This window comes from Numida meleagris, chromosome 2 (genome assembly GCF_002078875.1).
Source record: "Numida meleagris isolate 19003 breed g44 Domestic line chromosome 2, NumMel1.0, whole genome shotgun sequence".
In the NCBI taxonomy this organism is placed as follows: domain Eukaryota; kingdom Metazoa; phylum Chordata; class Aves; order Galliformes; family Numididae; genus Numida; species Numida meleagris.
In genome coordinates, this window is record NC_034410.1 from 92,169,433 (window position 1) to 92,185,973 (window position 16,541).

The following is a 16,541-nucleotide window of genomic DNA, read 5'->3' on the forward strand; positions in this document are numbered from 1 at the left end:
GGGCGCGGGCGCGGGCGCGACCCGGCCGCGGGCTGTCTTCCCGTTCCCCCGCGGCCTCTGCTGTTGCCTCTTCCATTGCGCTGCCCGGCCAAAGCGGTTCGTGCCCCTCGGCCTTCCCAACTCTGCCCTTCGTGGTTACCCCGCCCGGTGGCTGCCGCCGGGATGGAGGCGTTTCCACACATCTTTGACAGCGTTACGTTTGTCCAGATAAAAAACTGTCAGATGATCTGATGTTGTTGTGTTTTTTGCTTTTTTTTTTTTTTTGTCCTTTTTTTGGGGACAGGTCATGAACTGGCAGAGATAAGAGAACGGTCGCTGAAGAGCATTCTGTTTAAATTGGATCATAACTTGCTTTCCTATGCTGATCTTGTCCATGAGAAAGTGCTTTTCCCCAGTCTCTTGGAGTGGTTCAACTTTCCCATAGTGCCAATGAAGGAGGAAGTGCTGAATTTTGTGAGCAGTTTGATCAAGGTTTGGCATCTTTACATTTACTTACAATTGAACTGTTTCGGTAGAATACAAAATAAAAGTGGTTGTAATTTGGTTTTAGTGAGATTTTAGTACTTTACAAAGAAGAGAGTAATAAAACCATTGTATGCAGGCAGAGATATGAGAACTCCTTCCAGTACTTGAAGGGATAAGGGAGGGATGGCTTTAAACTAGAAGAGGGGAAGTTTAAGTTAGATGGGTCAGAGGAAAAATGTTCACTTGGAGTGTGGTGAGGTGCTGGCACAGGCTGCCCAGAGAAGCTGTGGTGCGCCATCCCTGGAGGCACTCAAGGCCAGGTTGGATGGGGCCCTGGGCAGCCTGAACTGGTGAGGGGCAGCCCTGCCCATGGCGGGTGGTGGGGCTGGGTGGGCTTTGAGGTCCCTTCCAACCTAACCCATTCTATGACTTACTCTGCAATCAGTTGTAAAGACAGTGTCTTAGTTTCAGCTGGGATGGAATTGTTTTCTTCATAACGTATGCTGTGATGCTATATTTTGGTTTCACGAGAAAAACAATATTGATAACGCACCAATGTTTATAGTTGCTGCTCAACATGCTGTACAGAGCCAAGGCCATTCGTGGTGCAGGGCCCAAGGAGCTGGGGGGGAACAGAATTAGGACAGCTGACTTAAACAGCCAAAGGGATATTCCATACCATATGACATCATGTGGAAGGAGTTTTGAAGGGGATGAGAGTTCATCTCTCTCTTCCGCTGTTCGGGAGGCTAGCTGGGCATTGGTCGGTGAGTGATGAGCAATTGCTTGTGCATCACTTGTTGTATACATTTATGTATATTTATAATAATTATTATACTTTTCCTTTTCTCTGTCTTAGTAAATAGTTTTATCTCAACTCATGAGTTAATTGGGTTTTTTTTTTTTTTTTGATTCTCTCCCCCATCTCACTGGGAAGAGGGGGAGTGAGTGAACAACTCTGTGGTGCTGAGCCACCTGCAGGGTTAAGCCACAACAGACAGCTGGAAAAGGAATTATTTTCTGGCTTTCTTCTTTAGTTCTTATTCTTCAATTTCTTGTTTAGTGTTTAATTTCTGCTTGAGACAAGCACTTGCACCATTCCTGAAAAGTTAAGAATTTAACAACAATGGAATTTATTTTTAAAAAGTGGTGGATAAAACTTTGGAGGAGTTTTAGAGATCTTAATCTGTTTCCATTCTTGTGTTGTAATCATTAAAAAGCAACTATAAAGTGGAAATATAAAGAGGAAATGAAAAAAAAAAGCATATCCTTGACAATGGTGAGCAATCTAAAATAATGAAGGGCTAATCAAGCTGAAGTGTTGGTTACAGCTTCTCTCTTTTTTTTTTTTTTTTAATCCCTCCCCTCAAAAGCCCTTGAAATTCTTCCAGCTAACTCTGTCAGTTATTTATCTTAATGTAGCATCCACCTGCTGCCCAGAAAATGATTGAAATTGGTGCAGTGGAGTTCTTCTCTCAGCTCCGCTCTGACGTGGATCCGAACTTGCAAGCTATAATAGATGGGATAGTGGATGGACTGTTCTTACTTCCTTCTGAAATTCCTTCTAGTTATTTATCAGGGTGTTACCAAACTCAGTCTCAGCCTTCAGTAGATCAACCAGGTAAGCTATATGTTTCGGAGTGTGACTTATTTTAAATGAAAATAAAGTAAATCAACACCTTCTAGGCTATGAAAAGCTGACATTTTGAAGCGCAAATGTATTCTTTAGTGTGGAGTATATGGTAAGCAGATTCAGCCAGAAGAAGTGGGATCTTAGCTCAGGTAGTGCTGCTCCTTTAATGAAGGAAGTGCAGAAGAAGAGTCTCTGCAGAAGAAAAGTCCTGTTGTTTGTAAGCAGACCTTCTGTGCATTTTCATAGTGTCTATTAACTATTTGTTATAATTTGAAAAAGACGTGACGCAGAAATAGCTTCTAAAGGTTGCTTTATGGCCATAAATGTAAGCACTTCTGAACAAATATCTTACTAAGCCGTTATGCTTTGCTACCTTTCTTTGCATAGCAGACTTTAAGAGGAATATATATTTGTGTGTGTATGTATGCATATAAAAAAGGAGTTGAATTTTTTTTTTTGTAGTGTGGTATGCATTATCACCTTAGCTTTGGATAAATACTTGTCGTAGTAAAATGTGTAAAGCTTACAGAAAATGTGTGAAGTGCTATTGTTTATTTCTGTTACCTAGCCTATCATCCATTCCAATGATGTTACACAGTGCCACTTAGATATGGTCAAGAAACAAACACACGTGGTCTTTTTCTGCCTTAAAAATTTGGACATAAAGTATAATTGAGGAAATTATGAACCATGGAAGTCCTTGCCTAATCCTCCCTGTTCTTGTGAGAAAGACATGGATACTATACTGTACAGGGTAATAACAGCCATATCTCTGTCATTCACACTGTGCAGTCTCACAAATAAAAGTAACTTTTTTTTATTGCTTCTGCAGTCTTTCCAATAATTGGAATTTCAGATTGCCAGAACAACGTGGCAGCTGTTCATTGATTTTTATTTTTTATTCTGTGTCCCAATAAGAGTTAAGCAAGATTTTCATCTAGGATTGACTGTGTTTGAGGAGCAATGTACTAATCTGTTACATATGCATGCTTAATATATACCTATTTTCCTGAAAGAAATATAACACACAATTCCTCTTTATACTCTAAGTTGGATTGAATCATGTAGATTAAATTGCCTGAGTGCTTAGTAATACGGTGTTGTATTTCTTTTTCAGCTTCAGTTACTGTGAAAAACATTGTAGATCTGGGCATTATATGGTTTGATCCTTTGAATCAAATACTGCAATCAAATGTGTTCTGGGGAGACAGACTACTTTTAGTGTTGTGCATATTTTGTTATATAGTTTGTATATTGATTTACATACATTAAATATTAATGTGCATATTATATAAAAGGGACGTAACCTTTCAGCTGACTTGAAAATGCAGAAGTTTTGGTAGAGGGAGGCTTTTAGTAGTTAATTGTAAGTGTAGCTTATGTTACTACACAGTTAGATTAGAGAAAAGCATTTTCTTCACTGCTACTTCTCTCTTAGCTAATAGACTGTGTAATTGTTTTTACTACTGCTTATATGGCATGAAAGGTAGTGTAAGAAAATGGGAAAAAAAAAAGCAAAAACAACTTACAGTTGGAAAATATTGTTATAAAAACATATATCAACATTCTTTGCTTTCCTGAGACTACTTAAATTCATTTTTATTATTAGGACCAAAAGGAAGCAGTGAAGATAAATTGACTTGTTTGTATAATTTACTCTCAATTTGTTATAGTTCTGCCTCAAGGGGAATTATTTACTGGATATTTTGGTCAAGATAGAAGTCATATGCGACAGTTAGAAGTACCTCTGAAAAGAACACTGGGTAAGTGTAGTTGTAGACTATAAATATATATGTTTACAGAAAGTGTTTAGAAATGTTATTTAGATTGAACTCGATTACAACTATTAATACTGACTATTCTTTTTCTTGCTGTTCTATGAATTCTGGTATCACGAACTTCAGTCAAAAGGCTTACAAAAATGGTATTATAATAGATCTTCTTTTTCTCTAGTAAATAGTATAACTGTATTGGAATATGTAAAGCACCTTAGAATAAGCTGTACTTTATTAAAGTAGTTTAAAAAAAAAGTAGTTTAAATTGCTAATGCTTTTTCAGAAGCTCTGTGTTCTGTAATCAAACATGTCTGTTTAAGTACTTTTTATTAAAAAAACTTAAACTCTGATATACCTTTCTATTTTCAGAAAACTGGTTGGTGCTTTAGGAATCTTTACTTTTTACCTAAATGAAATCCATTGTTATGCTCCAATTTATTTAAAATATGAAAATGTTTCAGTGACTGACAAATGTAGACCAATATTACTCAGGCAAGTCTTTGCCTGCATTGATATGCTAGTAGTAATTCCCATGTCAGTGTCATATTTATAATAGATTTTAAAAACTGACTTTGGAATTACTGTATATAAAGTACTAGCTTACTTTTTATCAGTGGATGAGCTATCTTTAGAATTGTAGAATAACTATTTCAAAAATTAAATCTTAAAATAATTTTCAAGTGTTTTAGAAAGTTATTTTGTGTCCTAACTTAGTAATGACTATAATTTCTACTATTTTAAGAATAAAAGCTTGAATATTTTCCATTTTCAGAGATTATGCAAATGTTCTTTAGCAGCAGAAAAGCATTAGAATTTGATTGAAAATATGAAGTGGTAGATTTATTACTCTGCTGCTAATACTATGTTTTCCATTTGTTAAAACTCATTTCTGTAAACATATTTTGTTCTTTTTTGACCTTAATTTTTTTTTTGTATTGCTGAATGCTCATTTGCAGTACTTGATTTTTTTTGAGTCTATATTTAGCAAGAGTTATTTCAATTTCAGATAGCATATAGTTCACGTATGTTTTGACTTTGCTATAGAAATAAACAGTTTATTACTTCAGTAAAATATGCTCTAAAATGTCTGCTCTCTCATGTTTGATTTTGTTTGTTTTTGCAGCGAAATGCTTGAAATTTTCCACATTTCCTTGGCTTACTCTTACTTCAACAGATAGACACATTCTTTCATCAAATGAAAGGTACAGTAATAATAGCATTAGAGTTTGGTTGTAGTTTTTATTTTAATTGGATAACAGGGTCCTAATTTTTGTATATTTTCATTATTAGGCTGTTCCTGTAAATAACTAATGAGTTAATTTTTGATAAATGATTTTTAATACTGCAAGGAAGCTTTGCAGTGCAGGAGAACAGTGATATGTAATAGGACAGATTTCTTGTTAATACCAATCTTCATTCTTAATGTTTAATTCAGAATACATTTTTTTTGTTCGTAACGCTTCACTTGTTTAAATTTGTCAAGTGAATAAAAGATGTTGTCCAGTTAATTTTAGAACAAAATCATTACCTCCCCACTTGGCAGAGAAATCCATACTTTTGATAGTAGCCTAGCAAGATTTAGGCCAATAAGTTTAGTTGTGATGCTTTCAGACACTGAACTCTTCAAATCTCCTTTCTGCAGTGATGTATTTTTTTTTTTTTTTTTTTTTAAGTTTTACATAGGAAACCAATGTTTGAAGTGGCCCAAGGAAAAGTTTGGAGCTGGGAATCCCAGCTTGCAAGACCTGGGATTTCTGATTTCTAGCATAGCCAGCAATGCAATATGAAGAACTGGATTACTTAGCAAGTCTATTTAACTGTGACATTTCTTGTGAAATGTTTTCATGTTTTACCTTTCAAAAGACTTATGAAGCTGGAAAAAATCTTTAATATTTTAAATGCTTTATGTCTGAATCTAGAAAAAGAGCTTAGAAGCTTGAAACAGGACAAGTTTATATTGTTAACAGTGGTTTCCCAAACAATAAAAATAGAAAAAGTGAAGTAGAAGGTTAAAAAGGCTATTGATTACTATGCTACATTTTAGAGAATAGCTACTGGATTTCTTCCTTTATGTTATTTTCCACATATGTAATTCAAGTGCTAAGAAGTTGTACTTGAACCTTGCTAATGGAGAAAAACTTGGTAAGTGTTAGATTGCTTGCAGTGTACCACTGAGATAATCATTAGCTTCATGAGGAATTTTCAGTCTTTCTTACCTCAATTTCTAATTCAGAATCAATAAAGTTATTTCTCTTCTGGGAACTTAATTTTATATGACAGTGGGAATGGAGGTATTCTTTATTGTATACAGAGTTAGGGTAGCTAAGGAATAACTCAAGTTTAAAAATTGCATGACAGTTGAATTATAGCTTTTTTTAATTTATTTTTTAAGTTCTTCAGTGTTGTGATTATCTCTTTCTTGTAAAGACTTGCCCAAACTGATGATTACTTCTTTTTTGTTTTTAATGCATATTTAAACATGTACTGTATTTTTTAGCTCTTTAAGAAGTAGCAACCAGAGTTTAATTTGGAGTACATGTGAACTTCTTCAGGATGTGATTATGCAAGATTTTCCTGCTGAGATCTTCCTTCAGAGACCAAAGATTGTACAGGCAAGAATTAACATCAAGTTTAAGGTTTTGTTTTTTTATGGTATCACTTTTGCCAAGTAAGAATAAATGTAAATGCTATAACTTGTTTCTAAATAAAATTGCTCAACAAAAGTCCTTTTAAGTCAATGTATATTTAATGCAAATATATTCTATTTAAAAATTATTTTCATTGTAATATGTATATTGTTGATCAGTCCTTAAGCGTATTGTAAAATTATACTTTATTTCATCCGGATAAGGTAAAATTGTGTCCCTGTCATACACACACCATTTAAGGGGCTCCCATAATGATAGCAGCAGTTTTATTAGAAATACAATGTGAAGCTCAGGACTTAAGAGTTCTTAGGATAGTCTTTTATTCAATAAGAAAACATTAGTTAAGTCTACTTATTCTTTGCTGTGATTTTTAAACACTTGGGAACATTTGTGAATTGCATTTAACACAAAGATCTTTCTGACATGATTTTCACGAACGTGCATTATTATTCAGCTATCAGTATTAATAGTTTTGTATTATTTGCAGAGCCTTTTATCTCTACTAAACCTAGCTTTTGGAGGAGATGGAAGACATCGATTAGCTTTACAGGCTGTATCATGTCTGCAACAGCTGTGCATCTTCTTAAGAAGCAGACTTAACTTTCACAGAGATCCAAGTTTTTTTTCCACTGAGCAGGGTAGGTGTTTTTAAATATTTGAAATACTGTTGTTCTTTCGCTACAGGTGAGATTGTCTGTAATGCTTTTTAGAAAAAAAATGCACCTCTTTATAGCAAATCTCATAAAGCTCTTTTGGTAGTTGATGGCGTTCAGAACTATCTATGTCATTAAATATTTCTAGAGTACTTGCATTGTTTAAACATATTTTAAAATATTAAAATAAAAATATTGTTCACGTTGTTTCACATGATTCTCCGTGCATCAACTGTTTTCAGTATATAACTTGTATGTCAGGAGGAGAGGGATTTTAAATAAAGCTAAATGAAATATTTAAAATAAAGTAGGAAACCTCTGAATTTCAAGTTTTTGAGCTATTAGTGCTTAACAATTTACTTAGAGCTTGCTTCAGCCATGGTAACCTTTTTTGTATTCGGATGACTGAAAATAATAATTTTTTCAGAAATTACAATTATTAGGGCTATTTTACAGTTCACTATTTCACATAATGCTTAAATTTTGTAGATTTAATAATGTAGATTGGTTGTAAGGATTTTCCCATTTCCATTCTGTGAGATAAGTTTAATCACTTTTGTTTTTCTGAAATGGCAGTCTGGTTCTCTTCAGAAGATTGTCCCTATAACTGGTGACTTGATCTCAATACATTCTGTTGGCTGTGTCTTTGCTAATTCCATTGTAACATCAACAAATCCAATAGCCTTAGCCAGAGACCATGTTTGTATTTTGGACTGTTATTAAGTAAATCTTCATGATAGCTCTCTTTCGATATGTTGATATCTATAACTTGGTTTCTTTGACTACAGCCATTTATTTGAATGCAACATTTATTTGAAGCTTGTGCAACTTAAGAATATTTTCTTCCACTAGGCAGTTCTAAGACTAAAATAGAATTACCAAAACATGGCATGAAATTATTCTATTGATTTTAAAAATATATATATTTAAGACCTATGATTAAACTGTGATTAAATTGGGTTTCCAAACTCTGCTACATGATAGTTTGTCCTAGCTTGCCAGTATTTACTTATATATTTCAATGTGCTGCCTTAATTACTTTTACCATTACTTAACTAATATCTTTAAGATAAAATAGTCTTTATAATTCCTTTAATGGGTAATATATAATTTTTACAAAGGCACAACTTCCCAGAATTCTTCTATATCTTACTGTGAAGAAGCAAGAGGTGCTCCTCGTTCTCAGAATCCGTCACCTGGAAGTAGTAGTCCTCGGCCATCCGTGATTGGACGGACAGTTCAGCGTCCTAGAGGAGACGGTCAAGATTGGGATGCAGCGTCTTCTAGGTGAATAAAATCAGAAATAAAGTTGAATTTTAATTAAAAATTATATATACAGGATTATGTCATGAGCTGTCTGCCAGTATTTGGAATCATGTGAGAGTTCATTTTATTTGTTTTATTTTATATTTTGAGCTATTCATGAAGGTTGCATCCTATCTGCTGCAGTCCCTGAATCACATTTCTTATGAGTATAAAATTTAGCTCAGAGATAACGTAACAGAAAACATAGTTGAACAGAAACTATGTTTAAGGAAACAATGAAGCAGAAATGGCTATGTTGCTTTAACATTCATGATTCTAACATGGAACAGCTATTGTTAGTGAATCTTTTTCAACATAATTGTAATATACATTTTATTGTCATTCTCTAAGTAACTCTTTTTTCCTTGTTCTTGAATCTTGAGACTCTTCAATCTGTGTGTTTGTCTATTTCAAATTCTACCTGGAAATTTAACCTTTCCTCTTCTGAATTGTTTTTGATTGATACCTCTCCTTTCTTACTCTCTGGTAAGTACAGTTGGAACCACTACATATTGCTGAACTCTCCTATTTTGCTTATGGTCTTCTATCATCCACTTAATCTGTTAGCTTTCAGACATCTTTTACATTCAGGTAGACAAAATAACATAGTCTTACCACTGTTCAGTTTTTTTTCAGCTTGCTTAACAACAAAACAAAGCATAAACTCATACTAATTGCTCAAGCAGTTCAAAGCCATTCAGATATTTAGGACATTACTTATATTTATTCCATTAATTATAATGCAGACAATAGTATTAAGTTCTTTCTGAAAGCAGGTAGAAAATAAAATTGTGATTTTATTTTTTTTTATTTTTTTATTTTTTTGTAATGTACACTTGACTTTCTTGGGGAAGGGATAATAGTCTGTTACAGTGAAAGCCCTAAATGCTTTATTTAACAAGGAGGACTCAGTTTTCCTTCTAAGAATTCTTTGGCTAGCTGCATGGAATGATCTTAATGTGGTAGATATGATTTAGGTTGAAATTTGATTTAATAACTGGCCTTGCCTCAAGCATCTGTTAGACTTTGTTCATTAAAAAAAAAAAAGTTACAAATCAACTGATTTTTCTCTTACAATATTGTAACTCTTCACTGGAAAAAAGTAAAGTAAAAAATCAGACTCAAAATCCCCCGCTTCCTGCAACAGTGATTGGATATCAGAAATTTTGGTAAGGAATGGTATGCTTTATAGAAGGAAGATGTAATGTACCTGATGTCATCTTTAACATCTATGCATATATCAGTTGTCTTTGCAAGGTTTAACACTGTCTTTTTAAAATTTTTTTTTTTTGGCATTTTAAGTGGAAACAGTACTCAAGCAAATGCAGACTCGAGAATCTCTCTGCATTCTCCACTTGATGCAGGACATACTGATCTACCAGATGTTGGAAATGAGGACACTTTGGAATTACAGATGAAGCAGTTTAGCCTTCCTCAGTTCTGTGTTTCCATCTTGGAAAATGCTATACCTCTTCTAAGAACAGGTGAGAAATTTTTGAACTTTATGTTTCACTTTAACCTTTCCATCTCTGTACCAACCTGTTAGGAAGCTGGTATTATGAGACGCAGATGATTACTGATATGCCGTAGTTAATTATAGCAGTTTTTGTCTAGGTTGTAAGGTTTGAATCTTCTGGTTGATTTTCATTTTTGCTGCAGAAGTTTAAGGTGCTTTTTACTGATGGTGAGTAGTGATAGGAAAAAGTGGGGGTGTGCTGTGAAAGACTGCATAGTGGAATAAAAAATTACTCGAGAAGAAGGAAAAATAACCACTTAACAGCTCAGTTTTCAGTCTTGTTGAGCCTGTGGGTTTTTTCCTGTTCAAGAAATAGTAAAAAAAAATTCTGGAAAAAGTTTGTTTTGCATGATGCAAGCAGTAACAAATTACAATTATAAGTGAAGTGAGAAACATATGTAAAGGTAGTCTCCTTGCAGCTAAAGATTTTTTATTTTAACTTAAAGGTTCTAAATTTTGAAATCTTTTGTTAGACAATTGTTTTGCTCTTAGGTTGTCTAAAATAGCACTTAGTTGTAAAACTGTCATAAATAGGTATTGGTAAAAGAGGTAATGTATGTAAATATGTATCGATCTATAACTAGAACAGTAGTCCAAATTATTTTGGTAATAAAACAAACTCATATTAACAAAATGTTTGTTCTTTTCCTTTCAGAATAGTGAAAATTTTAAATATTCAAATACTAACTCTTCACAAGCACGTTCATGATTTTTGCCATTTTTTCTTTTACTTATGATGTAAAACTGTACAAAATTTATTTTCCATCTTCTCCGTTTCTTGCACCTGTCACTTCAAATCTACAGACTTAAAAGCACTTAGTGAATTTTTTCATAATTGAGTGTTTGTTTCAAGTTTCTTTCTTTCTATCTTAGAGAGCTAAAATAGATTCATTTTCAGATGAAGTTGGTCTTTTCTTTTGCCCTCAGTTGTTTTTTTTTTTTCCTGTACTTTTTCTTAGTTTCTTTCTTCCTCTGTGCTGTAATGACACATGGATGAGAAAACATTTTTTATCCCTTTCCCCTTGATCTGGAGCCCTGTGATGTGTAGTCTCACTGTGACATTGTGAGACAGTGATATATAGTAATGCACTGTTCTCATGTAATAGTGTTTTCTGATTTTATTTTGTTTTTCAGTAAAGTTGACAGACACATTTACTAGCATCATTACTACCTTAAATAGTATAATATAATCCCTCTTTTTCATCTACTAGGTGAAAGGAAATTAGTAACTGTACTGTAAAATTCACTTATTTGTTTTATTTTACAGTATAACATCTTTTGGTTAAGCTCAAATTCTTTTTTTTGGTTGAGATGGGACTTTTTCTTTTGCTGGCTTGTGATGTGGAGTCATTTCAGATGTCAGTAGTTGTGTGTTGTGTTTTTTTTTTGTTGGTTGCTTTTTTGCCTTTTTTTGTTTACTTTCTTTGTTTTGTTTTTGTTTTTAGCTTTAAGCTACCTTGTTGATCTTACGTTTCAGTGTCAATATTGGATGTTTTAAAGACAGTTATTTAAATCTGAACTGCAACTGATTTATTTTGGTCATTGATACATCCTTCTTACTTTGCATTTAGTAATAATTATCTCTTAAGAGATGGTCATTGACCCAGATGTTGGGAAATTAGTATCTTGCCAATTTATTCAAGTAAGATTTTGGTGAATTGGATTTGCAAGACACATGTTTAAAAAGTAAAACCTATACGTACTGTAATACGTTATTGCTCCCCCTCTATTCAGCTAATCGTACTTGCAAGATCAAACTCTTCAATCTGGTTTTGTTCCAACTCTGTAGGTGTGAACATGCTCTTACAAGCCAAGACATAAAAAGTACGCTGGATCAGAATTGGGGTTGGAGACTAACCGTCTCTGTTACTTACTTTCCAATTCCTTTTCTTTGCCAATATTTTAACAAGTCATAGGTTCTCATAATAGCATTCCAGTTTCACCTATATATAGCATAAGATGACGGAGATAATTGCAACAATTTAGAATTATATTATTCTTGACTAACATCCTGTTTTGTGGATCTGCCAGGGTCATGTCAGCTGTTATGTCATTCTAACCTAATGCACAGACAAATTGAGAGTTTAGTCTCTCCACATACATTTGTATTTAGTTTTTGTCTGCCTCTGATTAACATGGATAGCAACAATAATGATGGTCTATAAGAAGAATTGTATTAGATGGTTTAAAACAACTGGAAGTGATAGGTGTATATATATCTACTGGCATTGATAGCTCCTTATGATATCTGCCAATCTTGCTGGCACTTCCTACAGTTGGTGTGGGTATGGCTACACGTAATGCACTCATGTCTTTATTTGTGATAGTTTCTAAGCAGGTTGCTGTAGGGAGAGATGATTACACTTGAGTTTCCATTTCGTTTAATATTTGTGAAATTTTTTAGATCTGAAAATCACAACTTGCTAAAAAAGTCAGTTTGTATAGCTGTATATGGTTATTTCAACTTTGAATTTGCTGTTGGGTTAATTATGTCCTTTACTGTGTTCTTTGATAGAAATATCAATATTGCATGGTGGATGGAAATTGTTTAATGTGATTTGCTAATCATTGTATTATTTGTTTTTAAAATCAGTCTTAAGTGTATTGTATATGAATTAGGAGATTATACTAGTATAGTCAAGTTATCTCAGCAGTCTGCCTAGTAGGAAAGCCACAGTAGACTAATTAACTACATATCTTCTTCTTGGTAGAGTTCTTTTTATTAGTCTAATGTCGAATTAAAAATATATATTAGTCATGCTCAGTTATTCTGGACAAAAAATAACGATACTGACTCCATCCTATTTGATAATGGAAAAAAAATGACTACCTGTTGCATCTATCGAGTTGTTCTTACGATGTTCCTGAGTTTGTACTAGCCTATAAAGTAGGAACAGTGGGGTCAGCATTTCTATTAATTAAGTAATTATGATATTTCTGTTACTATTTATAAAGTATTTTCTTTATCATCAGATGTCACTGTACTCATTTCTGGTATGGTGTGAACAAGTCACTGCTTGATTGGGAGAACTGCTTGTCCTAAGCTGGTATCTAGCTACAGAAATCAAGCAATAAAGTTTGAGGTGCAATATGAGCAGAATAAATTATGTAGGTGAAAGTAGTTTCCTTTATTATATCAATTAGTATACTTGCATGCTGTGAAGCTTCTGTATTTTTTGCAATAGTTCTCAGGACAGCCAGATGGTCTGTGTCTGTAGATCATGACAGCTACAACAAAGTGTTATTGCAGGTGTAATATATAGTTTTTAACTTTGATATTTTCTTACATTGCAGTTCAAGTTAAAAACACCATTACTTAATACCTGCATTATAATTGTAAACTTTTATTATTCATAATGTTTTATTAAGTCACCGTTCAAGAGTTTTTCAAGAAAATTGATTTAGAATTTGCAAAATTGTGAAAGGAGAAAAAGATGCTTTTTGGAGTTTTCAAGCTTATACTTTTCAAATTGGCAATATTTGCCTAAAATAAATGGAATACAGCCCTTCTATCAGATTGGAAAAAGCAAGCCTTCAAAAAGGCCCTGTACCCTTTTCCACCATATACTTATTCCAAACAGAACACTTAAGCTGCAAATTGCATGAATTTTCATCTTTCTCACTACGTTAATGACACGCTATTTTTTTTTTCCTTAAGTATACCAACAAGGCTTCTGCACACTGTAAACTCTACAAAAAGTAGATAAATTATTTTTTTGTTCTCTCTTCTAATACATGATATAACAAGGCGTACACTTGCTTTTTAAATTTTTAAAATAGATCTGTTGGGATACCAAGTCTTTATCATAGTTTAAAAGTGAATTGAGAAAATTCAGTGGTACGTAGAATTCATCCGTGTTTTTAAATAGAAACAGTAATTAAACTGACAGTTGAGCTATGTCAAGTATCTGGGGCAAACTGTCACTTTCTGGTTCCCTAGGATGCCAGACATCCTTGGCATCCTGTTATCTGTTGATGAATGTGCTTGGTCTAGCTCCAGGAATTCTGCCTTGCTCTTCATGAAACGTACTAGTCTTTTACTGCTTCTTTAATTATTTGTGGACATTGGGCAGGGGCTGTATTTGTAGCAAATCTAGGCTGTGCAGTTTTAATCTTTGGCCAGGTTTCTTTGTGGTCTCATGTCCAAGCACAAAACTGTAAGAAAAATCTGTAAGAAAATCTCTAATAAACAGACCTCATTAACCTCTTTTGAAGATATACGGAGTCCAAAGGAATCATGGAAAAGAATAAATATTTGACATGAGGGAGAAGATGTTATGGAAAAGAAGTACAAGCAGATAAAGTGGTATTCATCTCCTTGCCTTTCAAAAATAGATCTTCCATAAAACAGTCCAGGAGGAAAGCCACTTGAAAATGCAGATTAACAGGAATAGGCAATATATTTTGAATATCTGTAACCAAGGTCTTTCAGTGGGTGGTAGTGGAACTAAGTAGCTATTCTGAACTTTATTGAAGTCCTGTAGTTGTATTTACAGCTGTAGTAACACGTTATCCTCTGGGATATAAGCAAAGGCAGTGTTTTTTGATGAAGATACTAAAATAATCATCTACTATTGTGGTTTTTCCTAGCTGTTGACTTCCACTAGAAGATAGTTTGCTGGTTGAGGGTAGTTAGCATTAATTTAATAGGGGGGTACTACAAGAAAATCAGAATTCTAGTATTTCAGATTTAGAATAATTCTTTGTTCAACGTGGTGTTGTCTGAATATGGTAATATATTATTTTACTTGTATTCAAATTTATCCTCTAATTTGTATTAGGCAGCAGAAAGATGACGATGGAAGTTCTTGAGTTGCTTGTTGAAGACATGTACCTTATTGGTGATGCTATTTCTGAGAACGTTTGGGAAGATGAGAGCCTTTTTGGACTGGAATTAGTAAGACTTTAAGCTTTGGTCGGCTGTATTTGATAGTCTGCTTTTACAAGCCTCTGACATTTTCTAGAGTGATTAATATACATATCTAATCTGCTCAGCTATCCTTTTGAAAACCTTAAATAGTTTATTACTGGTTTTACCACTGACAAGTTATTATAAATGTAAGCTCTTTCAGTAGAAGGTACTGAAGTTTCACTTCTGGAAAATAAATCGTTAATTTTGTCTTGTGAAAAGCTGTTAAGTAGCCATTGAAGGGAACGCATGTAGGAAGTAATCTGAACCACAAGTGCTGACTACAATTGTAGAAGAGCAATTTGATTTAAATGACAACTTTAACTGTCTTTACACCTTATAAACTACTTATTTAAAAGTGTGGGGATAACTGTTTAGATCTCAAACTGGAATTTTAAAGTATCTTGTGTCCATTTCCTACACAGACATATAGATTCCCACACAGATTTCGCCTATTCTCTGTTGCTTAGCTGAGAAAGAAAGGAGAGAGCTGCCTCAGGAATGATTCACAACATGGTGCTGTTGGCCAAATAATTTAAATTACTGGAAATACACACTGAACGCAGTTGAGAATTGTTATAGATGTGAAACATCAAATTAGTGAATAACAGGTGAAGTAGCAATGAATGACTTGCTCTTTTGAAGTTGATAGAAAGCTAAAACATTAGCTGGCATGGCTTATGATGTAGCAAAAAAAAACAAACAAACCCAGAACAAAACGACAAAGGCCATGCAGAAGCAAAAGGAGACAATTATTTTCTACTTCCCATCAGCAAGTGTTGTTCAGCCACACCTTGAGAAGAAGGACCTCAGTATGCTTCGGGATTTCTTGGGAATACGAATGCTTTCATAACAAGAGTCCCCAGCATAGTGGCGAACTGTAACTCTGGCATTGCCAGGATCATGGCATACATTCAGTCGTGTTTTTTTTTTTTTTTTTTTTAAGGCTTCTGCACTACTTTAGGGTGAAGTTCAAATCTATATAGCCTCCATGTAAGAGGCTACGGACCTCGCCACCCATGACCACACTGCCTCAGGGCACATTCCTTACTTGTATCTTTAACTAATTTTTTAACCTTAAGAAAAAACAGAAACACATTCTCATATTTGGTATTGCCTTCCTAATTGTTACTGTGAAAACTGACATTCCAGAACTGGCATTCCAAGTAGAGAACTTGTGGGTTTTTTTTGTTTCTTCTTTTCTTTTCAATTGACTGGATTCTGTGTCCATGAGCTGGATCTCTCTAAATGACAGTGATATATAGGCATATATAGAACATTTGATATTCACAAAGATTTTCTTTTTTTTTTTTTTTTTACATTTTTCAGTTAAAGTTTCATCAGTAGATTCATACTAGATCGTAATATTTCTATATGAAAAATGGACTTCAAGATATTTAAAATGCTAGAAGTTCTAAGGTGAAGTGAGCAGAAATTAAGAAAAGAAGAAAAAAAAAGAAAAAAGTAACCAATAATGGGTAATTAGTGAACAAAGTATTCAGAACTACAAGTGCATGTAAAGTGAGGTCTAGAACTAGTTCTGTTCAGATGACAAATGAAATGCTGTGTATGCTGTACCATTTTTGCAATTTTAAATTAGTTTGTATAATTATTTTAAAGGTTCTACAGGTACTATA

The 16,541-nt window shown here is 33.8% G+C and overlaps 1 protein-coding gene across 5 annotated transcripts in view; it reads left to right on the forward strand.

Annotated features, from left to right (window-relative positions):
* The window catches only part of RTTN (rotatin), an 82,695-nt gene that overhangs the window by 971 nt on the left and 65,183 nt on the right, over positions 1 to 16,541 (forward strand). For 3 of the 5 annotated variants that reach the window (XR_002435389.1, XM_021387854.1, XM_021387855.1), the window contains 9 exons: positions 284 to 471; positions 1,888 to 2,086; positions 3,772 to 3,861; positions 4,997 to 5,075; positions 6,371 to 6,485; positions 7,009 to 7,159; positions 8,296 to 8,461; positions 9,782 to 9,963; positions 14,777 to 14,892. Coding sequence is in view for 4 of the 5 variants with exons in the window: in XM_021387854.1 (XP_021243529.1) it covers positions 284 to 471; positions 1,888 to 2,086; positions 3,772 to 3,861; positions 4,997 to 5,075; positions 6,371 to 6,485; positions 7,009 to 7,159; positions 8,296 to 8,461; positions 9,782 to 9,963; positions 14,777 to 14,892 (1,286 nt within the window). In the remaining variant the exon portion in view is untranslated. Of the gene's footprint in view, positions 1 to 8; positions 97 to 283; positions 472 to 1,887; positions 2,087 to 3,771; positions 3,862 to 4,996; positions 5,076 to 6,370; positions 6,486 to 7,008; positions 7,160 to 8,295; positions 8,462 to 9,781; positions 9,964 to 14,776; positions 14,893 to 16,541 lie in introns of those variants that run through there. The other 2 variants (XM_021387856.1, XM_021387857.1) reach the window with 2 other exon arrangements.